This window comes from Coregonus lavaretus, assembly GCF_964263955.1.
Source record: "Coregonus lavaretus genome assembly, contig: HAP1_SCAFFOLD_763, whole genome shotgun sequence".
NCBI classification, from domain to species: Eukaryota; Metazoa; Chordata; class Actinopteri; order Salmoniformes; family Salmonidae; genus Coregonus; species Coregonus lavaretus.
Genome location: NW_028158149.1, coordinates 12771 through 40047, shown reverse-complemented (window position 1 = coordinate 40047; position 27277 = coordinate 12771). Strand labels below are relative to the sequence as shown.

At 42.5% G+C, this 27277-nt stretch overlaps 1 protein-coding gene across 1 annotated transcript in view; it reads left to right on the top strand.

Moving 5' to 3' along the window:
• LOC311124366 (myosin phosphatase Rho-interacting protein-like) overlaps positions 1-27277 on the top strand; it is a gene marked incomplete at its 3' end in the record, with an annotated part of 34890 nt that overhangs the window by 6972 nt on the left and 641 nt on the right. Inside the window, exons 3-6 of the mRNA XM_084198529.1 lie at positions 5730-5795; positions 22514-22665; positions 22760-23025; positions 25707-26148. Of these exons, the coding sequence (XP_084054655.1) occupies positions 5730-5795; positions 22514-22665; positions 22760-23025; positions 25707-26148 (926 nt within the window). The remainder of the gene's footprint in view (positions 1-5729; positions 5796-22513; positions 22666-22759; positions 23026-25706; positions 26149-27277) is intronic.

Below are 27277 nucleotides of genomic sequence, written 5' to 3'. Positions count from 1 at the left end.
TGCTATACATCACAAGGTTTCAGCGCACATACGGGTGCACAGTGTCGAGAACGGGCCGAGCACTCACTCATGTCCGGATCATGGAATCTATTCAACACACTGCGCTAAGCCATATGGGCCATGGCGCCGGAGAACCTGCTCTAACTTGGGGGCAAGGCCGCTGGGGTGGCATTTGCATAACAATAGCTAACTGTGAACATGGGTTTACACCTTTGACGGTTAACACCAAACAAAGCAACTTTTGATTATGCAGAGGTTGTTGATTCTGCTCTTCACAAGTCGTCACTGTCAGCCCTAGCAATGTGTTAAGGAAAATCGCCTATTTTGAATGCACTTGGTGAGGTAGGTGATTCAGGGGTTCCGGGTTAGAGGATAAGGAGAGAGACTTGAGGTTCCGTTTTAGAGTCTGTGCTCCCGTTTTATTTCCTCCAAATCAAACATAATCCATCTAAATTTCCATTGACTTGTGCTAAAAGTAAACAAAAAACATTTGCATCAGCATATTTTACATCATAAACATTATTTTTCACAATCTGAGCCAGTAGTCAATCATAAATATCATAATTTCTCCAAAGCAGTAAAATAAATATTCATTACGAAGGTATAAATTAGATCCTTTCAATATGCAAACATTTCTATCAATATGCGACACAACATCCTACCGCTAATAAACAACAGTGCATCTTTAAATGCAGATCAATTGAAACATGAAAATAATGTAAAAAATATTGGGGTTGCTTACGTTTGGGTATTGGACTCACAGATAACAGAAATGAAAGGATAAATGTTGGTTTTGTACTACTGCTTGGATTGTTTGGCACTGAACTGAAAGACAAAGGAACTCAGGTATTTAACAAGTGAAATTGGTTGCAGGTGTGCTCAGAGCATAGAGCTGTATAGAGGTCTCTAGTGCCAAAAAGCGTGTTTAACATGGGCAGCGCCATTGAGGTCTGATACGTTGCAATCTCTATACATCTCTATGGCTCAGAGGTGCCTGCAATTAAAGAGACAGTTAACAAAAAGTGTGATTAAAGGAACAGTTAACTAATAAGTCTAAGAAAAATGAGAGCCTTTGCTACACCTAAAGAAACACAATTTCCTATAACATCAGGGTGTATACACTAGTATAACACTGGCGTTACAGTTGAAAAGCAGCAATAGAGAGTACTAGTGTTGTCACGATACCAGAATTTTGACTTCAATACCAGGTTTAGTATCACAATACTCGATACTCGATACCAAAACGATACCACTGCAAAAAAAGAAGCCATATTAGCAAGTCACAGAATGGCACTTGATCCAGACAGATAAACTCAGCTACTGCCCTGTTCAATCGTTGGGCATCTTTTGAGTTCAATATCATTACATAAAAAAATTTTTACATAAAAAATTTTGAGAGTCCGCCATGTATACATTAATTAATCAATTATACAATAAATGTGACTTTGTTTTTACCATTCTAACTACATAACAACATAATGGTAATTTCTTTTGAATAGTAAATCTTTATTGATAAACTGGGTAAATCAATATCTAGCCTAGGCCTATCCACAATACAGGTGAATGCATATTCAATGTGTGCATGCATTGAGTTATTGAGCTTGTTTTGGCTGATTTCATGGGGCTACAGATGACAAACAATCTGGGACTTATTTTATTGTACTGATCAACAACATTTGTATAGAAGTAGCTTATTTTATACAAATGTGCGCCTTCTCTTTAACAGAGTTCGCTGATCATCTTTGGGAGAGACGTGAGAGAGACTGAATAAGTAAATGAATAATGTTTTTGGTGGCAATCAGCTTTGAAATTAGCATATTTTGCATTGTAGTTTGCATATAGTCACAAACTAAGTACTAGGGTAGTGAATGGATGTTATCTTTAGCTGTCAGCTAGCAAGAAAAATGGAAGCTACCAATATCTTTTTGCATTGTAAAGTGTTCTAGCATGTATAGACATTGTTTTGCGAACAATAATTACGCTTAAAAATGTCCACATGCCGTGTCGCATTATTCAAGTATGTTGACTTCTGTGCAGCATGATGGCCCCGTGTAGCTCAGTTGGTAGAGCATGGCGCTTGCAACGCCAGGGTTGTGGGTTCGATTCCCACGGGGGGCCAGTATGAAAAAAACAAAAAAAAACATGTATGCACTCACTAACTGTTAAGTCGCTCTGGATAAGAGCGTCTGCTAAATGACTAAAATGTAATGATGTAACATGATGCAGCCCAGACTCCCAGTGCTGGCTAGCGATGAGTAAGGGGAGCAGGCGTGCTATAATAAGGGGTCGACTGCGCTGATAGGCAGGCTTGATTCGTGACACACATTTGACAGAAGTACCGAAACTAACAACTTCTAGTACTGAACTGTTTTTTATGTTCTAGAGAGGGCAGGTTGGCTAAGACTAACTACAGTAATAGATGTTACTGTTTCATCAGGGAGCCACAAAGATTAAGTAAACAAATGTAATCGCTGAATTCATGTCATGCTTGCTATTTCATGCAGCCACAGAATAGAAAGAAGCTAAACAAAATTTGCATTGTTTAAAGTTGAGACATATCATGTTGACTAGCCAATCACAGTGACATGAGATTCAATCTAGTCATGATCAGTTTAATATATTTCATTCAGGTAAGCTTAGTAGATTGGAGGTCAGAGACCTGGCAGTGTGGTGCCAGGACAACAACCTCTCCCTCAACGTCAGCAAGACAAAGGAGCTGATCGTGGACTACAGGAAACGGATGGCCGAGCACGCCCCCATTCACATCGACAGGGCTGTAGTGGAGCGGATCCAGAGCTTCAAGCTCCTCGGTGTCCACATCACTAAGGATCTTTCATGGTCCACACACCAACACAGTCGTGAAGAGGGTCATGACAACGCCTCTTTCACCTCAGGAGGCTCAAAAGATTTGGCATGGGCCCTCAGATCCTCAAAGTTCTACAGCTGCACAATTGAGAGCATCTTGACTGGCTGCATCACTGCTTGGTATGGCAACTGCTTGGCATCCGACCGCAAGGCGCTACAGAGGGTAGTGCGTACTGCCCAGTACATCGCTGGGGCCGAGCTCCCTGACATCAAGGACCTGTATACCAGGCGGTGTCAGAGGAAGGCCCTAAAATCTGTCAAAGACTCCAGCCACCCAAGTCATAGACTGTTCTCTCTGCTACCGCACGTCAAGCAGTACTGATGCACCAAGTCTGGAACCAACAGGACCCTGAACAGCTTCTTCCCCCAAACCATAAGACTGCTAAATAGTTATTTGAATAGTTAAACAAATAGCTACCAGGACTATCTGCATTGACCCTTTTTGCACTAACGTTCTTGACTCATCACATATGCTGCTGCTACTGTTTATCTATCCTGTTGCCTAGTCACTTTATACCTAGTTATATGTACATTTCTACCTCAATTACCTCATACCCCTGCAAATTGACTCGGTACTGGTACCCTGTGTATATAGCCAAGTTATCGTTACTCATTGTGTGTTTATTACGTGTTATTACTTTTCTATTATTTCTCAATGTTCTTTCTCTCAGCATTGTTGGGAAGGGCCCCTAAGTAAGCATTTCACTATAAGTCTACACCGGTTGTTTACGAAGCATGTGACAAATACCATCGTTCACTTTTGGGAAAACTGGTCCAGCCACTTGGTAGCTAGTTATCATTAGTTCAAATAATGCAATATTGGGTACTAATATGAAAGTGCTATTGTAAACTATAAAGTATAAACCCACCATTGCTTAATTTATGAATGAGTTCCCAGGTGAAGTTGCCTGTTTGCCTTATCTGTTCAGCTATTTCATTCCACTCCTTGTTCTCCATGTCATTTGCCAAATACATAGGAATTACCAGGAATGGCAGGAGTGGCAAGGAGTGTTAGCTACAGTGGCTTGCCCCCCTTGGCATTTTTCCTATTTTGTTGCCTTACAACCTGGAAATAAAATTGCTTTTTTGGGAGGGTTTGTATCATTTGATTTACACAACATGCCTACCACTTTGAAGATGCAAAATATTTTTCCTTGTGAAACAAACAAGAAATAAGTCAAAAAAAAGAACTTGTAATTGCTGCTTTTTGCAGCAATTACAGCTGCAATTCTCTTGGGGTATGACTCTATAAGCTTGGCACATCTGGCCACTGGGATTTTTGCCCATTCTTCAAGGCAAAACTGCTCCAGCTCCTTCAAGTTGGATGGGTTCCGCTGGTGTACAGCAATCTTTAAGTCATACCACAGATTCTCAATTGGATTTAGGTCTGGGCTTTGACTAGGCCATTCCAAGACATTTAAATGTTTCCCCTTAAACCACTTGAGTGTTGCTTTAGCAGTATGCTTAGGGTCATTATCCTGCTGGAAGGTGAACCTCCATCCCAGTCTCAAATCTCTGGAAGACTGAAACAGGTTTCCCTCAAGAATTTCCCAGTGTTTAGCGCCATCCATCGTTCCTTCAATTCTGACCAGTTTCCCAGTCCCTGCTGATGAAAAACAACCCCACAGCATGATGCTGCCACCACCATGCTTCACTGTGGGGATGGTGTTCTCGGGGTGATGAGAGGTGTTGGGTTTGCGCCAGACAAAGCGTTTTCCTTGATGGGCAAAAAGCTCAATTTTAGTCTCATCTGACCTGAGTACCTTCTTCCATATGTTTGGGGAGTCTCCCACATGGCTTTTGGCGAAAACCAAACGTGTTTGCTTATTTCTTTCTTTAAGCAATGGCTTTTTTCTGGCCACTCTTCCGTAGTGTACGGCTTAAAGTGGTCCTATGGACAGATACTCCAATCTCCGCTGTGGAGCTTTGCAGCTCCTTCAGGGTTATCTTTGGTCTCTTTGTTGCCTCTCTGATTAATGCCCTCCTTGCCTGGTCTGTGAGTTTTGGTGGGCGGCCCTCTCTTGGCAGGTTTGTTGTGGTGCCATATTCTTTCCATTTTTTAATAATGGATTTAATGGTGCTCTTTGGGATGTTCAAAGTTTCTTATATTTTTTTAGAACCCAACCCTGATCTGTACTTCGCCACAACTTTGTCCCTGACCTGTTTGGAGAGCTCCTTGGTCTTCATGGTGCCGCTTGCTTGGTGGTGCCCATTGATTAGTGGTGTTGCAGACTCTGGGGCCTTTCAGAACAGGTGTATATATATACTGAGATCATGTGACAGATCATGTGACACTTAGATTGCACACAGGTGGACTTTATTTAACTAATTATGTGACTTCTGAAGGTAATTGGTTGCACCAGATCTTATTTAGGGGCTTCATAGCAAAGGGGGTAAACACATATGCACACACCACTTTTCCGTTATTTATTTTTTTATCATTCTTTGAAATAAGTTATTTTTTTCACTTCACCAATTTGGACTATTTTGTGTATGTCCATTACATGAAATCCAAATAAAAATCCATTTAAATTACAGGTTGTAATGCAACAAAATAGCAAAAACGCCAAGGGGGATAAATACTTCTGCAAGGCACTGTAAAACGACTGGTACCCAGACTACAGGCGGAGGGTTCTCGGATTTATGTTATTGTATCTTTAAGCATCTCTTAGCTATATGTTCACTACACACTATTAGTCCCAGGACATGTTGAAGCTTAAGTGTTGGTTTGGTTTCAGCCCAATAACAATGCTCCTCTTTCCCTGCAGAAATTGTATACAGTATTAGTTTATAGGCTGTTTCTTAATAGTTTATAAGCAGATCTTCAGATGAAGTGCTAATGATGTTCCTCTTTCTCCCAACAGAAATGGCAGCGGAGGTTCTTTGTGTTGTATGAACATGGCTGCCTGCGTTTCGCCCTGGACGAATCGGTAAGGAGCTGTCATATCAGCCATGCTACTTCCACCTCCTCCCTAACAACCTAACAGCACTCCTTAGCTGTGTCTATAATCAGGTTATAACACTGCCTCTCGTGCCTTGTGGTTTCATGCAGAGCCAAGGTGACAGGGAAGAGTAGTATTTCATATGGTCCTTGAAGGACAGGAAGGCATGTTGGGAAGTTGAATGACCTGACTGTGTAGTGTTAGTGTAATCAGTGGTACCTGCCTGGAAAAGAGTTGACTGGGAAGCCTTATCTCTGTTAGCTAGCCTTGTGCTGCAAGGTGTTAAAACTGCCCCACCCTAAATCTCACACTGAAGAACCATGAAAAAGTATATGGAGGTGGAGGGAGAGAGAATAGAGTATGAAGCGGAGGAACAGAGGACGAAAGAGGTAGAATAATACAGATTGTGAAAGAAAGAAACTGAGGAACCGAGAATAGAGAGAGTCCCTTACAGCTTATGACGTCCCTTCTTTGTGTGTGTGTGTGTGTGTGTGTGTGTGTGTGTGTCACTGGGGAATGTGACACGGGTGACCAACCCCACTGGCCGATCAGGCTGGAGATTAGGCTGCTTGTGTGTATACAGAGAGGCCCACTTCACACTCTGCTCTGCCTGACCGTCAAAGCTGCCATAGCTTCAGTCCCTGGCCTATAGCTTCTAATCTTGACCCTGGCTTTGGACCTGCTTTATATGTAACTGACTTGTATCAAACCCCAGTTATCAGTTCTCTGCAATCCAAAATTGATGAAGAGGAGAGGATGCTGCTTTTGACTGCTGAGATGTAGGCCTACGCACTCTGTGGCTGTGTGTTTGTGTCTAGGTGGTTGCTTTGTGAAGAGGAGATCATTGAAATCATTATCTTCATGTTGTCATCACGTGGGGATCCATGACAAAGGAAGGAAACATCCTGGTTTCGGTTTGTGCATACGTGTGTGTGCGTGCGTGCTGACTGTGCTTGCGTGTGTCCATTTTTCCAGTGTGCATTGTGTGCGAATGACACCCGTTCGTTCGGTGTGTAGCACTTTTTTCCTGTCATTGTGACGCTGGTTATGCTATTTAGACGCGGTGGGCCTAATTGTCTTCGTGCCTTTTCATCTGTAGCTCAGGGAACACTCCGGAACGCCACCGGGAAACTGGGTCAGGAAAATGGCCGCTTTGTTGCCGTCACTGTGCGCCCCAGCCCCCCAGAATAGGAACGCTCCCAAAATGTTGCTGATACAACATTTTGGGAGTTCAGGGTTGAGCTCAGTGCACATGATTGTTTACTTAGTTAAAACTCTAGTCGGAGGAGTGGAAATGAAAGTAGATATGCTTTGTTTTCTTATTCATCATCAACGTATAAATCCTCAGCCTGATCGGACCCCAACCCCTTAAGTTATAGGCCTACTGTATATAGTAGAGAGGGACAATACCCCGTCTTTTCCCTTGCTTGCCATGTATGCTTACACAATACAGCTACCAGTTTAGATGCGGTAAAGGAGTCAATAGAACGCAGATGTTCCATTGACCAGATTGGCCCACATTCAACAAATCTGATGGAACAAAGTGGATATTCGTCAACTCCGTCATGATTTATGTATTGTAAAAGGCCCACAATGTGGTTACTTAAGTTCGATTTGGATATATTTGGCTGTTTTTGCTGCATAACATGTAGACGTTTTCCCTTTTCAGGTTTAGAAGAAGTGACTGCTAAATGCAATCTCCCATTTGTATAAGATGGTTAGTATAGCTAGCGAAAAGTAATCGGTGGTGGTAGTCAGCCATTTTTAACTGTAATGCAGTGGATTGGTAAAGATGACATGAACATGTGTTGGGGTTGACATCCATACCAGCATTATACTCCTATTTTTCCCTCAACATAGTGTGAAATACACATAAACAATAGCCTAAATGTGGGCAGATTTTGCTGGTGGGCAATGAGGACACTTGGGATCTTTCCCCCACGCGTTTCCATAGTAATTACATTGTTTTGGTGGAGTTCGATTTACCTCTACTGCATCTATAGCCTATATCTTGGCCGTATACAGCATAGCATAAATACATATTTTACCTCTCTTTTTTTGATGAAGGGTTCTTCTCTTCTTTTGTCTTTTTGTTGTGTGGAATTTTCATTGTTGGAAATAAAAGACTGTAAAACAACAGAAAATCAGCGTGATTTTATTTTAAGAAATCTGTTCCCAAGTATTCCCATGCATAATAGAGAGACACGTGATCGTATACAAATGTAGGCAAGGTTTGAAATTATTATGTCTTAGTCAAACATTATATCTGTTTGGGCTTCTTGCGGTCAATTTGCAGTCTACAAATTATTTCCGTCCCCCGACCATCCGCTACAAAAAAAATCGGCCCGCGGCTGAATCTAGTTGATGATCCCTGGTCTATATGTTAATTTGCATAATTTAGGGGAATTAAATTGGCGTGTGTGTATTTTCGTTAGGCTAAATGAGGACTATCTTATTTATCCAACACAACTATCACATGCGCACAGCATAGAAAGCCTATTTTGAGCGGGATTTCTCCTGTAGCTCCTCAGCTGGTTGCTGCATTAGTAGCCTAAAACGTGCTTTTATAAGCCCATTCATTGTGCAACAATTCTAGATGCAATTGCGTGTTAACTGTTTTGGTGCACGATTTAAAAATAGCTGCTATTTTTATTTCTCAGTTGGTAATTGAAGCGTGCCTCCCATTCACCATAGGCTAAAAGTGTAGGCAACAGACTATCGGCGTCACCCACCACTTTACAATGTGAGCTGGAGGCAGTATGCATTTTGAAAACATACTTAATTTTTTTTAACCTGAGTGTTTTATTTCATGAGACATCTCTTACCTTGCTTCAAAGTAGCCCTTAGTCAAAATCCGACAATGAAAAGGTAGAGGCAATTATTTTATTAAGACTTCATAGGCATGTGAGTTTCAAGTTTGGGGAAGCTTACAATTTATCTTTCCATTTCTGCCGATCTGCGTGCCAGTTATGATTTTCATACAGTGAGGGGAAAAAAGTATTTGATCCCCTGCTGATTTTGTACGTTTGCCCACTGACAAAGAAATGATCAGTCTATAATTTTAATGGTAGGTTTATTTGAACAGTGAGAGACAGAATAACAACAAAAACATCCAGAAAAACACATGTCAAAAATGTTATAAATGATTTGCATTTTAATGAGGGAAATAAGTATTTGACCCCCTCTCAATCAGAAAGATTTCTGGCTCCCAGGTGTCTTTTATACAGGTAACGAGCTGAGATTAGGAGCAGACTCTTAAAGGGAGTGCTCCTAATCTCAGCTTGTTACCTGTATAAAAGACACCTGTCCACAGAAGCAATCAATCAATCAGATTCCAAACTCTCCACCATGGCCAAGACCAAAGAGCTCTCCAAGGATGTCAGGGACAAGATTGTAGACCGACACATGGCTGGAATGGGCTACAAGACCATCGCCAAGCAGCTTGGTGAGAAGGTGACAACGGTGCGATTATTCGCAAATGGAAGAAACACAAAAGAACTGTCAATCTCCCTCGGCCTGGGGCTCCATGCAAGATCTCACCTCGTGGAGTGGCAATGATCATGAGAACGGTGAGGAATCAGCCCAGAACTACACGGGAGGATCTTGTCAATGATCTCAAGGCAGCTGGGACCATAGTCACCAAGAAAACAATTGGTAACACACTACGCCGTGAAGGACTGAAATCCTGCAGCGCCCGCAAGGTCCCCCTGCTCAAGAAAGCACATATACATGCCCGTCTGAAGTTTGCCAATGAACATCTGAATGATTCAGAGGAGAACTGGGTGAAAGTGTTGTGGTCAGATGAGACCAAAATGGAGCTCTTTGGCATCAACTCAACTCGCCGTGTTTGGAGGAGGAGGAATACTGCCTATGACCCCAAGAACACCATCCCCACCGTCAAACATGGAGGTGGAAACATTATGCTTTGGGGGTGTTTTTCTGCTAAGGGGACAGGACAACTTCACTGCATCAAAGGGACGATGGACGGGGCCATGTACCGTCAAATCTTGGGTGAGAACCTCCTTCCCTCAGCCAGGGCATTGAAAATGGGTCGTGGATGGGTATTCCAGCATGACAATGACCCAAAACACACGGCCAAGGCAACAAAGGAGTGGCTCAAGAAGAAGCACATTAAGGTCCTGGAGTGGCCTAGCCAGTCTCCAGACCTTAATCCCATAGAAAATCTGTGGAGGGAGCTGAAGGTTCGAGTTGCCAAACGTCAGCCTCAAAACCTTAATGACTTGGAGAAGATCTGCAAAGAGGAGTGGGACAAAATCCCTCCTGAGATGTGTGCAAACCTGGTGGGCAACTACAAGAAACGTCTGACCTCTGTGATTGCCAACAAGGGTTTTGCCACCAAGTACTAAGTCATGTTTTGCAGAGGGGTCAAATACTTATTTCCCTCATTAAAATGCAAATCAATTTATAACAATTTTTACATGTGTTTTTCTGGATTTTTGTTGTTGTTATTCTGTCTCTCACTGTTCAAATAAACCTACCATTAAAATTATACACTGATCATTTCTTTGTCAGTGGGCAAACGTACAAAATCAGCAGGGGATCAAATACATTTTTCCCTCACTGTATGCACATTTCCGTGGAACAGTTTCATTTAAATAATAACGTTTTAGTTTCTCAAAATCATTGTCATGTGGTTAATCATAGAAATCTGAATAAAAAATTATAAAACTCAAAAAGTTAAAATTAAACTAATGCTAGAGCCATATGGACACATTGATACACCGTGATCCATTGGCGGCTTAAGACATGAGCGCATGGAACTCATAGCCTATAAGCCAACGCATCAGTAGGCCTATAACTTCCATTGTCAACTAAGTAAAAATAAGCTACATAAAGCGGACAAATAAAAACCGTATAAAATATGATGAAAATGCTGGTTATTTCAATCGCATTCATCTCTCTTCTCAGCCTGTCAGCTCTAATCGGGAGTTTATCAAAATAGACAATCAAAGGGCAAACAATTCACACAATTAAACAATGAATGCGCAAGAATTGGCTGGAGACAGCTGAGCCATTCTGGAGAGAGACTGGCCTCTATATCTTCACCACACACCCGTCCCCTTCTTCTTGTCTCAACATTTTAAATTATACTCAACACACATTACCTTCACACATATTTTAGATGCTTTTCACGGACGGCCGCAACTCAATAATCAGCTAGGCCTATTTGGGGTTGAAAGTAGAATTAATTTCTACTCCTATATGTGCACACGCTTGCACCAACATTCTTTATGGGCCTAATCATAGAATACATATAGAATCCCTATTCATTCAATAGGATCTCTGTGGGCCTAGTCGTAAAGATTTGTCATTTAACTTTTAAAATGTATTAACTTTTTATTGTGGCATAAACACAACCAGTCATGATGTTTTCATCTGATTGTGAAACAATCACTTCAAAGGGCTACTTTACTAAGATGGAAGAAGGAAGAATGGTGCCAGAGGGGATGGCTGCCGCTTTTTTACGGCCTCCTAACCAATTGTGCTATTTTGTGTGTTTTTTCGCATTGTTTGTAACTTATTTTGTACATATTGTTGATGCTACTGTCTCTTATGACCGAAAATAGCTTCTGGACATCAGAACAGTGATTACTAATCTCGAACTGGACGAAGAGTTTTTCTTCAATGAGTTGGACGCAAAGGATAGAATGTTGCTCCCAGACAAGGCCCAAATCCCCGTCATTCGCATGAAGGAAATAAGGAAATACAGGGGACGGAGATTAGGCTGCCTTGTGAGAATTCGGCGACGAGTGGGTAACCTGCCTCTACCATCAGTTCTATTAGCTAACGTGCAATCACTGGAGAATAAACTGGATGAGCTCCGTTCGAGACTATCCTACCAACGGGACATTAAAAACTGTAATATCTTATGTTTCACCGACTCGTGGCTGAACGACGACACGGATAATATACAGTTGGCTGGGTTTTCCGTGAATCGGCAGTACAGAACAGCTACGTCTGATAAGACGAGGGGTGGGGGTGTGTGTCTATTTGTCAATAACAGCTGGTGCGCGATGTCTAATATAAAGGTAGTCTCGAGGCATTGCTTGCCTGAGGTAGAGTACTTCATGATAAGCTGTAGACCACACTATCTATCTGGGCTCCCGAGTGGCGCAGCGGTCTAAGGCACTGCATCTCAGTGCTTGAGGCGTCACTACAAACCCCCTGGTTCGATTCCAGGCTGTATCACATCCGGCCGTGATTGGGAGTCCCATAGGGCGGCGCACAATTGGCCCAGCGTCGTCTGGGTTTGGCCGGTGTAGGCCGTCATTATAAATAAGAATTTGTCCTTAACTGACTTGCATAGTTAAATAAAGGTTAAATAAAATAAAAATAAAAATTAATCTACCAAGAGAGTTTTGATCTATATTTTTTGTAGCTGTCTGTTTACCACTACAAACCGACGCTGGCACTAAGACTCTATTTACTTAACTGCATTTTTGGTTAAGGGCTTGTAAGTAAGCATTTCAGTGTTGTATTCGGCGCATGTGACGAATACGATTTGATTTACTATGCTACCCGCACACGTTCATCCACTCGTAATATATTTCCAGCCTCCAAAGAGTGGTGAATGGAAAGAGACATCTGTTACACAAAACACTAGAAAGTGTAATGATAAAGTAAGGAACTTGTCTGTTGGCCCTGCATTAAAGAACATAATTGGTTAAAGAAAATTGTGATAAATGAAAAAGTATATCAGTTTCATTTAAGGACCAAAGGATTGACAGCCGTCCCATATAGATTGCAAAATAGTTGGGAAGAGATTTTTGACGTACCGATTCCATGGCATAGTGTTTATGAACTGATACGCAAAACGACGCTGGATTTAAAACTTAGAATTGTTCAATTTAATTTATTATACAAAATTCTTGCTACCAATATAATGTTATTTATATGGGGGATACAATCTTCCCAGCTCTGCAGATTTTGCTGCAAAGAGACAGAATCATTAGATCCTTTGTTTTGGTACTGTCCATTTGTAGCTTGTTTTTGGACACAGATCCAGGAATGGCTGAAGGATTGCAATATTTACCTGGAGCTAACCCTGCAGATAGCACTACTGGGTGATCTGAAAAGTCATAGTCAATCGATCAATAATATAATAATACTTTTAGCAAAAATGTTTCTTTTCAATTTACAATCTGTAGAAACAATGAGAATAGAAGGGTTCAGAACGTTTGTGAAACATCACAGTACAGTTGAAAAATATATGGCAAATAGAAATCCAATATGGATGGTGTTAAGAGATAGATGGGTGGTGTTGAATGGAGCTGAAGGATGGGACTAATAACAACTAACAACAACAAGATAACTAATGTAAAGCATACTGTGTCCATAATAAGTATATACGTTATAGGTTGGGAGCTTTTGTGAAAGAGCACAGTTAGAAAGATATGGCATATAGAAGCAAACCGGATGGACATCATGAAAATGATCGGAGAGGTTGAGGGTAGAGGAAGTTCAGGAGTAAAAACAAACAAAATATAATTATTGTAAAATTGACTGTGTCCATAAAATGTATATAGTATGTATAAGATGGAAGTAGAGGCCTAAGCGTTGTTGTTCACTAGTTTACTCCAATTAGGGAAGGGGTGGTGAGGTTGGAAAGTAATAAAGGGAAATCAAATGTTTTAAAGGATATGTGTATATATATATATGTACAGTTGTTGTCGGAAGTTTACATACACTTAGGTTGGAGTCATTAAAACTTGTTTTTCAACCACTCCACAAATGTCTTGTTAACAAACTATAGTTTTGGGAAGTCGGTTAGGACATCTACTTTGTGCATGACACAAGTAATTTTTCCAACAATTGTTTACAGACAATTCCAGTGGGTCAGAAGTTTACCTACACTAAGGACTGTGCCTTTTAAACAGCTTGGAAAATTCAAGAAAATGATGTCATGGCTTTAGAAGCTTCTGATAGGATAATTGACATCATTTCAATTGGAGATGTACCTGTGGATGTATTTCAAGGCCTACCTTCAAACGCAGTGCCTCTTTGCTTGACATCATGGGAAAATCAAAAGAAATCAGCCAAGACACCAGAAAAGAAATTGTAGACCTCCATAAGTCTGGTTCATCCTTGGGAGCAATTTCCAAACGCCTGAAGGTACCACGTTCATCTGTACAAACACCATGGGACCACGCAGCCATCATACCGCTCAGGAAGGAGACGCGTTCTGTCTCCTAGAGATGAACGTATTTTGGTGCGAAAAGTGCAAATCAATTGGAGATCAACAGCAAAGGACCTTGTGAAGATGCTGGAGGAAACAGGTACAAAAGTATCTGTATCCACAGTAAAACTAGTCCTATATTGACATAACCTGAAAGGCCGCTCAGCAAGGAAGAAGCCACTGCTCCAAAACCGCCATTAAAAAAACAGTTTGCAACTGCACATGGGGACAAAGATTGTACTTTTTGGAGAAATGTCCTCGGGTCTGATGAAACAAAAATAGAACTGTTTGGCCATAATGACCATCGTTGTGTTTGGAGGAAAAAGGGGGTACTTGCAAGCCAAAGAACACCATCCCAACCATGAAGCACGGGGGTGGCAGCATCATGCTGTGGGGGTGCTTTGCTGCAGGAGGGTGTGTTGCACTTCACAAAATAGATGGCATCATGAGGAAGGAAAATGATGTGGATATATTGAAGCAACATCTCAAGACATCAGTCAGGAAGTTAAAGCTTGGTCGCAAATGGGTCTTCCAAATGGACAATGACCCCAAGCATACTTCCAAAGTTGTGGCAAAATTGCTTAAGGACAACAAAGTCAAGGTATTGGGGTGGCCATCACAAAGCCCTGACCTGAATCCTATAGAAAATGTGTGGGCAGAACTGAAAAAGCGTGTGCAAGCAAGGAGGCCTACAAACCTGACTCAGTTACACCAGCTCTGTCAGGAGGAATGGGCCAAAATTCACACAACTTATTGTGGGAAGCTTGTGGAAGGCTACCCAAAACGTTTTAAAACTTCAATTTAAAGGCAATGCTACCAAATACTAATTGAGTGTATGTCAACTCCTGACCCACTGGGAATGTGATGAAAGAAATAAAAGCTGAAATAAATCATTCTCTCTACTATTATTCTAACATTTCACATTTTTAAAATAAAGTGGTGATCCTAACTGACCTAATAAGACAGGGAATTTTTACTAGGATTAAAGTTTAAATGTATTTGGCTAAAGGTGTATGTAAACCTCCGACTTCAACTGTATATGTATGTATGTATGTATGTGTATGTATGTATGTATGTATGTATGTATATGTGTATATATATATATACATACAGTGGGGAGAACAAGTATTTGATACACTGCCGATTTTGCAGGTTTTCCTACTTACAAAGCATGTAGAGGCCTGTCATTTTTATCATAGGTACACTTCAACTGCGAGAGACGGAATCTAAAACAAAAATCCAGAAAATAACATTGTATGATTTTTAAGTAATTAATTAGCATTTTATTGCATGACATAAGTATTTGATACATCAGAAAAGCAGAACTTAATATTTGGTACAGAAACCTTTGTTTGCAATTACAGAGATCATACGTTTCCTGTAGGTCTTGACCAGGTTTGCACACACTGCAGCAGGGATTTTGGCCCACTCCTCCATACAGACCTTCTCCAGATCCTTCAGGTTTCGGGGCTGTCGCTGGGCAATACAGACTTTCAGCTCCCTCCAAAGATTTTCTATTGTGTTCAGGTCTGGAGACTGGCTAGGCCACTCCAGGACCTTGAGATGCTTCTTACGGAGCCACTCCTTAGTTGCCCTGGCTGTGTGTTTCGGGTCGTTGTCATGCTGGAAGACCCAGCCACGACCCATCTTCAATGCTCTTACTGAGGGAAGGAGGTTGTTGGCCAAGATCTCGCGATACATGGCCCCATCCATCCTCCCCTCAATACGGTGCAGTTGTCCTGTCCCCTTTGCAGAAAAGCATCCCCAAAGAATGATGTTTCCACCTCCATTCTTCACGGTTGGGATGGTGTTCTTGGGGTTGTACTCATCCTTCTTCTTCCTCCAAACACGGCGAGTGGAGTTTAGACCAAAAAGCTCTATTTTTGTCTCATCAGACCACATGACCTTCTCCCATTCCTCCTCTGGATCATCCAGATGGTCATTGGCAAACTTCAGACGGGCTTGGACATGCGCTGGCTTGAGCAGGGGGACCTTGCGTGCGCTGCAGGATTTTAATCCATGACGGCGTAGTGTGTTACTAATGGTTTCCTTTGAGACTGTGGTCCCAGCTCTCTTCAGGTCATTGACCAGGTCCTGCCGTGTAGTTCTGGGCTGATCCCTCACCTTCCTCATGATCATTGATGCCCCACGAGGTGAGATCTTGCATGGAGTCCCAGACCGAGGGTGATTGACCGTCATCTTGAACTTCTTCCATTTTCTAATAATTGCGCCAACAGTTGTTGCCTTCTCACCAAGCTGCTTGCCTATTGTCCTGTAGCCCATCCCAGCCTTGTGCAGGTCTACAATTTGATCCCTGATGTCCTTACACAGCTCTCTGGTCTTGGCCATTGTGGAGAGGTTGGAGTCTGTTTGATTGAGTGTGTGGACAGGTGTTTTTTATACAGGTAACGAGTTCAAACAGGTGCAGTTAATACAGGTAATGAGTGGAGAACAGGAGGGCTTCTTAAAGAAAAACTAACAGGTCTGTGAGAGCCGGAATTCTTACTGGTTGGTAGGTGATCAAATACTTATGTCATGCAATAAAATGCAAATTAATTACTTAAAAATCATACAATGTGATTTTCTGGATTTTTGTTTTAGATTCCGTCTCTCACAGTTAAAGTGTACCTATGATAAAAATTACAGACCTCTACATGCTTTGTAAGTAGGAAAACCTGCAAAATCGGCAGTGTATCAAATACTTGTTCTCCCCACTGTATATATATATTTTTTTTGTCATTTAGCAGACGCTCTTATCCAGAGCGACTTACATGAGCAATTAGGGTTAAGTGCCTTGCTCAAGGGCACATCGGCAGATTTTTCACCTAGTCAGCTCGGGGATTAGAACCAGCGACCTTTCGGTTCCCTACAACCATCAGTCCTGTGTCATGCCAACAGTAAAGCATCCTGAGACCATTCATGTGTGGGGTTGCTTCTCAGCCAAGGGAGTGGGCTCACTCACAATTTTGCCTAAGGACACAGCCATGAATAAAGAATGGTACCAACACATCCTCCGAGAGCAGCTTCTCTCAACCATCCAAGAACAGTTTGGTGATGAACAATGCCTTTTCCAGCATGATGGAGCACCTTGCCATGAGGCAAAATTGATAGCTAAGTGGCTCTGGGAACAAAACATCGACATTTTGGGTCCTTGGCCAGGAAACTCCCCAGACCTTAATCCCAATGAGAACTTGTGGTCAATCCTCAAGAGGCGGGTGACAACCAAAAACCCACAAATTCGGACAAACTCCAAGCATTGATTATGCAAGAATGGGCTGCCATCAGTCAGGGATGTGGCTCAGAAGTTAATTGACAGCATGCCAGGGCGGATTGCAGAGGTCTTGAAAAAGAAGGGTCAACACCGCAAATATTGACTCTTTGCATAAACTTAATGTAATTGTCAATAAAAGCCTTTGACACTTATGGAATGCTTGTAATTATACTTCAGTATACCATAGTAACATCTGACAAAAATATCTAAAAACACTGAAGCAGCGAACTTTGTGAAGACCAATACTTGTGTCATTCTCAAAACTTTTGACCACGACTGTAGACTGATCATGTCTTTGTCAGTGGGCAAACGTACAAAATCAGCAGGGGATCAAATACTTAATTAGGCCAGAATGTATATGTCCATTGCTATCCGCGCGTTTGGGTGTCGGCCAGTCATCTCTGCCTTGGCCAAATTTCTGTGTTTTCGTCTTAACCATTTTGGAGCGTAGGCTATACCAACCGTTTTCAAGTCGATTCACTCATTTTTCATGCCTCTGACATGCGGTAATGATAGAAAGTGGTGTTATAGCCTACAGTTTTCTTGACATTTTGTTTTTAATTATTGTGAAAGGCTCATGTTTTACCGGTACGTGGTACCCCCACTATTTATTTTGCCGGCACGCCGTACCGGACCATACCACCTTACTTTCACCCCTGGGCCTATTGCCACTACCCAAATTACAGGCTTCCCAAATAGGCATAGGCCTACAGGCTTGTGATTTGAAACAATCCACAGCTATTTTCTAAAATGATAATGCTAATGATCCTCGATTCCTCTGTGGCTAAGTCATGCTTTCTGATGAAGTATTTTGAATGATTTAATTTATTTCTGTATAGACAGGAGTAATTATATAATTTTGGCAAATTTATTTCAATTTACTTCCCTATAGGACCCACCGCTATGCCATTTCTCTCCTGTTCTATTGGTTTTCATCAACTTTATTTTATTTTGTTGTCCAGAAGCCATTGGCACAATCTTAGTCATTTGCAACCCATCCTAGTTGTTGGATCTTTAGAATCCCCCTCTTTCTAAGTTTCTAACATACATTTTCATCTCTGGTACATATGGAACTGTTCTAATCAGGAGTGCTGTTTTGATTTGTGTTTTCCCGCAAATTGCATTTTGGCAAATATTTGAAAATTACATTTTTATTGGCTGCATCATTATATGAGTTGCTTGTTCTCTTAAGATGAATTACCATAATCTAAATGTGATTTCTGTCATTCTGAGCACCGTGGGTGGACACCCTAATGCATATTGGTCCGGTAAATGTCTCTAATGGCCGTTAAATTAAAATCTTCCTTGTCACGTTGTCCGGCGCCACATTTTCCTAACAGAATCCCTGGATGGTGTGTATTTTAGACACTCTGAAGTTGTTTACTGACATTAGGCTATTAACTAGCTATGCAAATTTTAGGTTGTTTGGGATGTGCCAGAGAGAATATGAAGCTCAGCCCTGATTCTCCCCTGCGCTGACGGACTGTCTACTGCTCTACCCCATAAAAGACCCAATATGGACTGCTGTGGCCCTTCTCCTGCTCAGAATGGTTGTTACTGTTAGTAATTCCTGTGCTCTTGGCCAGCTGAAGAGGCCAGAGTTAGGCAACCCAGCCCAACCCACGGGTAGAATGGCTGGAAGTCACACCGGGATCAGGGGAAACATCAACAGTGACCAGAGCACCCTGATGAATCTTCGTAAATATAAAGCTATCTCACGTGATACTAGATAAATTGATTTCAAACATTGATCTTAATGATCTACCGATGTCATGTTTCATTGAGCAGGTTGTTTGTTGCAATGGAACCATGGCGTGCATAGTACGTAGAATGGAAGGCCAAATATCCTCAGAATGTTTTTTTTGCATCTGACACATGATATAAGCAAAATAATTACAAAAAGGTTGAAAAATAAGAGCTTTCGTGTGACTCACATAAAGTCGAGGCAACCTTCAGGGAAGTATTAAGGGAAGATTTCACTGAAGATGTTTAATGCGAGTGGGCAGTGGCTTTTTAGAGCTGAACTATTTTAGCCTAAGAGGAGACGGACTGAGAAGGAGATCCTCTAAGGTCTAGGCTCTACACAGCATTCCTGTGATATGCCCATATTTGGTGAAGTACAGCAGGCTCCCAGTAACTAACGGGCTAGAGAAACAGAGAGAGCGTTAGACCCCAAAACCACATGAAAATGCCAGATATGCCCCAGACCCAAACATTCCACATACACACAGCCTACCACTGCAAGCACCTAGATCTAATGTAGGCTAATGTAATTTTACTACATCAGATGGGATTGGACGTGTTGTACATTTGATCATCTGAGAAGGAGATTGGGAGTTTACTATCTACTTCACTTGCTTTGGCAATGTTAACAAACGTTTCCCATGCCAATAAAGCCCTTAAATTGAATTGAATTGAATTGAGAGAGAAGGTGAGAGAGTGTGAGAGGCATATGGTGAGAGACTGAGAAGGAGGCAAGAGAGACAGAACCTGAGAAAGACAGACGTGAGGGTTTGAGTGTTTCTCAAACCCTGAGTCGTGCACCGACACCGGTCCCTGACATGTTGCCGCTGACCAGTCCCTTGGGTAATTGACAGACACCAGTTGGGCAGTTCTCAAATGCTAGTTTTAATCTAAGCGGACCTCCCAAGAAGGGTGAATACAGCTCCTTAGTCTCTGATGAGAACCTGGGCCGGAGGGTCAATGACTGGGAGGATAGTAACAGGAAACAGGGGTCATTCAGTTCTCTCCACACTTTGACTGATATAATGCTACAACAGAGAACGGACTAGATACTAACTATCCTGAAGCTTCCCTATGGCCTGGAACCTGGGTCTATGCCAGGTGTTGAATTCACAATGTCATTTTATTCCCCTGGCTGAGGTATTTAACCATAGTATTCATCCCATGGGAGTAGAAGCTATAGTAACAGTGTCTGCCTGCGTGTGGAAAGAGGACTAGGAGTAGTGTGTGTTCTGTTTTGATGCAGCAGGGCAGGCAGCTGCATGTCGAAGCACATATGCCATATAAAACAGCAGCTTGCTGCTTCCCTTTCACCCCTGAGCAGAGCAGGCTGTGGTTTCTGACGCTACTTGCCACCGGCCCGGGCAATAAAACTCCCCAGAAAAATGTATAATTAATGGATTATAATGGAGTGGGTCTACTCCACTTAATTCTAAAGCTGTCTCTGCGAGTCTCACTCTGACACCGTTTTAGAATGATATGATGAAGCCCATTCATCAAATCATATTGACTGGCAGTTGGAGAAAGAAGTTGTACTTTATCGCCATTGTGAACTAGTGGGTATGCCCCATTTTCCCCTAAAATCTCAATACTTTACTTGACAGTTTGTTCATTGCTCGATTAAAAACATTATATTTTGGTATGTTTTCTAGCTTTATTAGCAGTGTTTTATTGCCTCTTTGTGTGTCCCATTCTTAGAAACTGTGAACTGAGTCAGAGAGACAGTCTGTGAGAAAGTCGTTAGCTTTAATAATATCCCCCTGTGCAGCTAAATATAGCCGGCCCTATAGAAGGAGGACACAATAGGAGGATATGGGATTGGATCTGGAGTGGAGAAATCAAACCCACTACAACACATGGAGTATGTCTCAAATGCCACCCTATTCCCTGTATAGTGCACTGCTTTTCATCCATTGTGCTCTGGTCAAAAGTAATGCACTATATAGGGAATAGGGTGCCATTTGGGACTCAGCCAGAGAGGATTAATTGCAGTGTTGGCAGATGGAGGAGTCTTTGTGTTTGTATTTGTATTTTGTATTTATTACGGATCCTCATTAGCGGCTGCCAAGGCAGCAGCTACTCTTCCTGGGGTCCAAACACAATTTACATACGATTTACATACAATAAAACAATACATAATACAACACCTTATGTGTTGATCAAGATGTATACATACTCACAGAACACAGCCACTGGACTGGACTGGCCCTCTCCCTCTCTCTCTCGATATGGGTTGGACTTGCCCTGGCCTTAGGCACAGATCTAGGATCAGCTTATCTTCTCCCAATCCTAACCACAACCATTTGAGGGGAACAAGGGAAAAGTGTGACCAAGTCCATGTAATACCTTCATGCCTTCCCCCTCACAAAGATCGAAAGGTGCATTTTTTATGAGACAGAGATTCACCCCCCCCACCCCCCTCTCTCTGCAGGGCAAAATTCCCCCTCGTCCCGCTCGCCTTACAGTGAAGAGACTAGCTTGCTGCAGTCTGTACTCTCTAAGTTTCTCTAAGTGTGACCCAGTGTAATTGCCATATTTGGAAGCCCTCATGGTTTACTGGCAGCTTGCATTAAAGCAGGATCCATGTGAATGGCCTTAAAAGGAGCTAAGGAGAGAAACAGCACCTGTTTTACATCTGCAGCCAGGCAGGCAGAGTACAGTTCAGTCAGGGCCTGATAACAACAGTACAGGAATCGCACTGAACTAGAGAGACCATGCTAGGGTTCAGGGGGAATTCTAGGGTTTTGTGGGAAGTCTAGGAGGCAGCAGGGCAATATGGAGTTTGGGAGAAACCGTGATGAATTGTGCCTCTCCAAAGGCAAACATGCACGTATATGCAGAACCACACATGTGCGTTAGCAGTAGCACATGCACACACACACACACAAACCTATTTAGTCCAGCCTCGCAGGGCTGTCACGTCCTCCATTCACTCCACTGTGTGCTCTCTGGAACTGAAAGGATTTCCCCCGTTGTCCTGGCAACCCATCGATAAAGGATGCGTGACCTTATAGTAGGGGCTGATAAGCCCGTCGTACACGTCCTCTCTGTGTGAAAGGGAAAGAGTGAAGGAAGGAGGGAGGGATGAAGGAGGAAAAACAGACGTGATATCTATCCACCTGTTACAGTGCCTTCGGAAAGTATTCAGACCCTTTGACTTTTTCCACATTTTGTTATGTCAAGGGATTGGAATACTTTCCTAAATCCACCTGTTATATAGCAGCTCCGGGTAGAAGTTGCCCTTCGGCACAGACAGATCTAGGACCCCATGCCCCTTCAGCACCTATTAGAACTTATAGTTTCAACTGTGGCTGTTGAAAGAGACTAATCAGACATAGACTGTACTTCCCAGTTTGCTACAAGACAATCACCTCTTATCATTCTACTGATTGTAGTCCTGTTCTACTGGTATTTACCCTGGTATACGGTCTGTATCATGTCAGGTTTGGCCATTACCTGTGACTGAATGTTGTTTCTCTGTTATTCCCCCTCCAGCCGAGCACGCTGCCCCAGGGCACGGTAAATTTGAACCTGTGTACTGACGTAATCGACGCAGAGCCCAAGACGGGCCAGAAGAACGCTCTCTGTATCATCACTCCTGAACAGGAGTACTTCATACGAGGGGAGAACAAAGAGATCATCAATGGGTAAGTGGGTTTGTGTGTGTAGTGTATGTCCTTATGTGTGTGTGTGTATTCTGTATGCCTTCACTAACATTCTGTTCCTCTCTCTCTGTCGCAGGTGGACTGAACAGCTGGTGGTGTATCCCAGGACCAACAAGCAGAACCAGAAGAAGAAACGCAAGGTGGAGCCCACCACTTCTCTGGAGCCAGGACCAGCAAAGGTGGCGGTGACGGGCTCAGGTATCCCCGAGGCGGGCTCAGAGAAGGTTCCAGACTCCAGCTCCATCATCTGGCAGGAGGAGCTGAGCCAGAGAGAGGCTGAGGGGGCGGCCGTGTGGCCTGCTGCTGACCTGCCCTTGCTGGGCTCACCACTGCCCTCTACAGGTATGGAGGAACCACAGCACACCTAGCCCCATAGTCCCCATCTTTAGTGTAGTATATGGGTCTTTCTATAAACTAGGGTACCAGTGAGAATTTCCTACTCTGGACAACTTGTTACAGCTGTTGATAAATCATTGATAATAATCTGTCAAATGTTTTCATGTCATTACATTAAGATATAATGGGGGAACATAGCTACAGTGCCCTCCGTAATTATTGGGACAGTGAAGCATTTTTTATTATTTTGGCTCTATACTCCAGAAGTTTGTATTTGAAATTAAACGATGACTATGAGGTTAAAGTGCAGACTGTCAGCTTTAATTTCAGGGTATTGTCATCCATATCGGGTGAACCGTTTAGAAATTACAGCACTTTTTGTACATAGTCCCCCCATTTTAGGGGACCAAAAGTATTGGGACAAATTCACTTAAATGCGTATAAAAGTAGTTATTTTATTTTGTAGTTATTTTTTTTTTTTTTTTTTTTTTAGCAGACGCTCTTGAGCAATTAGGGTTAAGTGCCTTGCTCAAGGGCACATCGACAGATTTTTCACCTAGTCGGCTCGGGGATTAGAACCAGCGACCTTTCGGTTACTGGCACAACGCTCTTAACCACTAAGCTACCTGCCGCCAGGTAGTTAACTTTTATATGATATAACGACAACTTACACTGCCATAAATGCAAGGACAGAAAAGTAATGTTTTGTCACACAATTTTGGACAAATCCGTCAAGACACCAACCATGGGAATGGGTTAAGCATAGGTTTTAAATCAACTAGTCAATTTTTTTATTGAGTGCCCTCCTTAATTATTGGGGAACATTTGTTGGATGCATTTGCTGTTTGTTTTGGTTGTGTTTCAGATTATTTTGTGCCCAATAGAAATGAATGGTAAATAATGTATTGTTTCATTTTGGAGTCACTTTTATGAAGCTTATGGTAGTCCCCAGTCACGTGTCACGTGGTGTTTGTTTACAAGCACACAAGGACGAGAGACCTGAGCCTTGGTTAGCTTCTTCCAAAATCAAGCATTCGCTTGGTAACAGCAGAGAATCCCCTCCTAGATCAAGAGCCTTGCTGGCTAATATTTGTTTTGTGCGTGCAGCAAACTCTGAGTAGCATTTTTGAGTTACTTGTATACTTGTATAGTTTAGGTCAGAAACTGTACAAAATGTTCGCAATGCACTCGTTAGCATATAGTTAGCATTCTCTATGGGATTTTACACGTACTTGTTAGCATTGCTATGTTTCGGATTTCAGAGTATCAGTGGGGTTTGAAAACAGCGCCCCTTGTGTTCAGTGCCGGTATGACGGTATGACAATCTGGATACCGCCCAAGCCTAGTTGCACTACACTGTTGCGGTAAAACCATGTGCGGTTATTATGAGCACGATAACATCTAATGCTGGCTTCAGCTTGGCTTTCCATACAAATCCTTCCATTACAAAAAGGAACCTGGTTTTTGGACACTTTCTTATTATAAAAACAGTGATGGTGAGATTAATGGTACCGCTGTTCCTGGCTTTATTATGTGTGCCTGCGTCGGGCACATAGGCTACAGAAAAATCGCCATGCAAATTTATTTCACATTATTCTCACATATTCTAGAATATAATAATAATTGGAATATCAACGCATTGTCAAGGCCTAAAATTGTTATTATTCTTAAAGTGGTAATATCTTACTTTTAAAAAATACTTTTAAAATGCTTTTTAGTGGGGGGTCTATATTAGGCCCTATATGTACAATTATATAAATTAAACAATTGAACCTTGCTTAAAGGATGTATAGTTGTATAGGTGGATTTATGGGCCTATTTGCATATATCCGCTAAGTACACATGTGGAACTGCATAAAAATCATTTTATTTTTGTTTCAAACCATTTAGAAGTTATCCCAATGTCACACATTGGCCCCATTATTTATAGAAAGACCCATACAGTGGCTTGCGAAAGTATTCACCCCCCTTGGCATTTTTTCTATTTTGTTGCCTTACAACCTGGAATAAAAATGGATTTTTTGGGGGTTTGTATCATTTGATTTACACAACATGTCTACCACTTTGAAGATGCAAAATATGTTTTATTGTGAAACAAACAAGAAATAAGACAATACTTTGTAGAGCTACCTTCTCTTGGGGTATGTCTCTATAAGCTTGGCACATCTAGCCACTGGGATTTTTGCCCATTCTTCAAGGCAAAACTGCTCCAGCTCCTTCAAGTTGGATTGGTTCCGCTGGTGTACAGCAATCTTCAAGTCATACCACAGATTCTCAATTGGATTGAGGTCTGGGCTTTGACTAGGCCATTCCAATACATTTAAATGGTTCCCCTTGAACTACTCGAGTGTTGCTTTAGCAGTTTTTTGAAACAAGTTTATTTTTTTCATTCCACTTCACCAATTTGGACTATTTTGTGTATGTCCATTACATGAAATGCAAATAAAAATCAATTTAAATTACAGGTTGTAATGCAACAAAAGAGGAAAAACGCCAAGGGGGATGAATACTTTTGCAAGGCACTGTATATGGCAATCTGAAAGGATTGTAATGGTGTTAGCAAGCCACACAGCTGTAAAATATTATAACATTAGAATTTAGAGATAGTAAGAGTGTCTTTAGTTTTCGACTGTTTGTTTTCATCTGTCCTTCACCATCTTTGACCCTCCACCCCCTCCCTCTTCCAGGTGACTGTGGTTCTGTGGGCCGGGGCTCAGACGCCGGCTCAGTCAACGGTGACGACGTGGACCGTAGCGGCCTCCCCCTCCACGGCTCGGTCCCACTCCCCTATCACGACCTTCTGTCTCCCACGGGCTCCTGCTCCAGCCTGGGCGGGGTGCCCCGCTGCCTCTCCCCGGTCCCCAGCGACCCCTTCCCCTCCGGCAGCTCCCTGCTGTCCAACGGCTCCCACATCAGTGGCTCTGTTAGCTCGCTGGACTCTGACGCCAGCGGCAGCACGGTGACCAGCACAGAGAGCCACCCGGCGGGGCGGTTAGGGCTGGGCCACAGCGGGCACAATGATACGCCACGGTCCAGGAGGCTGGAGGCCGAGGCCAGGAAGGCAGAGAAGAGGAGTCGAGTGAGGAGTCCTGGTGAGGAGAGAGAGGCCGTGTTCAGTCCCGAAAGGAGGCAAGTCTGTCTTTGTCTGTCCATCTGTCTGCATGTCTGTTCTGTCTTAGTTCAGAAAGACAGAAGAGAGAGGCCAATGTTCAGTCCTAAGAGGTCAGTCTGACGAGCATAAAAGAAGGTTCCAGACTGCAATCACCGTCTGTTACCTGGGATATATTTATCTAGGTAAAGCCTTAGCTGTTAATCAGGTACTTGTATAGGCTGGTAAACCAGGTTAGTGGACTCTGCTGTCTGACTGCCAGGTTACAGACCAGCAGGCACTGTGGCCTGGAAGGACATCAGTAGAGATTCCAATGACGCAGCAACAAACACGGTCTCTGCTTCTAAACACATACACACACACAGCCTTGTGATGCACACACACCCCCAACACATCTGCGTCAAAACACACACACTCAGACCAAGAGGAAAAGGCAGTATTTGGTGAAATCCAGACAGTGTGAAATTGATGAATCTCTGCGTTCCACAGTTGCAGTATACTTCTCATAGGAATTATCTTTGGATATAACAATTACCTTTCCCTGTGGTTTTATCAGGGCTGAGGTTCAACATCAGCACGCTGAATAAAAAGGCAACATAAACACCCACCCACCCACCTACCCACCTCATCCCCTTACCCAAAACCAGGCCTGAGAGGAAGGGCGGAATGAGAGAGCAAGGAAGAGAGCAGGAATGTCCAGTAGACTGATTAAAAATGGGTCCATTTGGTTTCATTTCGGAATACTGCCATTCTGGATCCCAGCAGCCAACTAGCACTCTATTACATAATTATCACACACCGGCACACAAACACAAACACACACACACTGCCACTCTGCACCCCAACAGCCGGTGAAGGAGCCATCAGTCATGTGACTGAAAATACCTCTCATCCTCTCTTTCTCTATATTTCATCCTTTCTCTCTCTCCCTCACTCGTTGCCTTGTAAGAAGCCAGCTACCGCTGAAGATTCCCCTAATAAGGGCACAGTAAAAAAAAAAAAAAAAAAAAAGTGTAATATTTCCAAGTGACTCTCGCTCCTCATAAAAGGGGAGGAATATGTCAAAGCTGCCAGTGTATCTATCATTTCACTGCATGTCTGACATGCAGTGAAATGATTGCGGAAGTTGGAACAGAAAGGTTGGGGTGA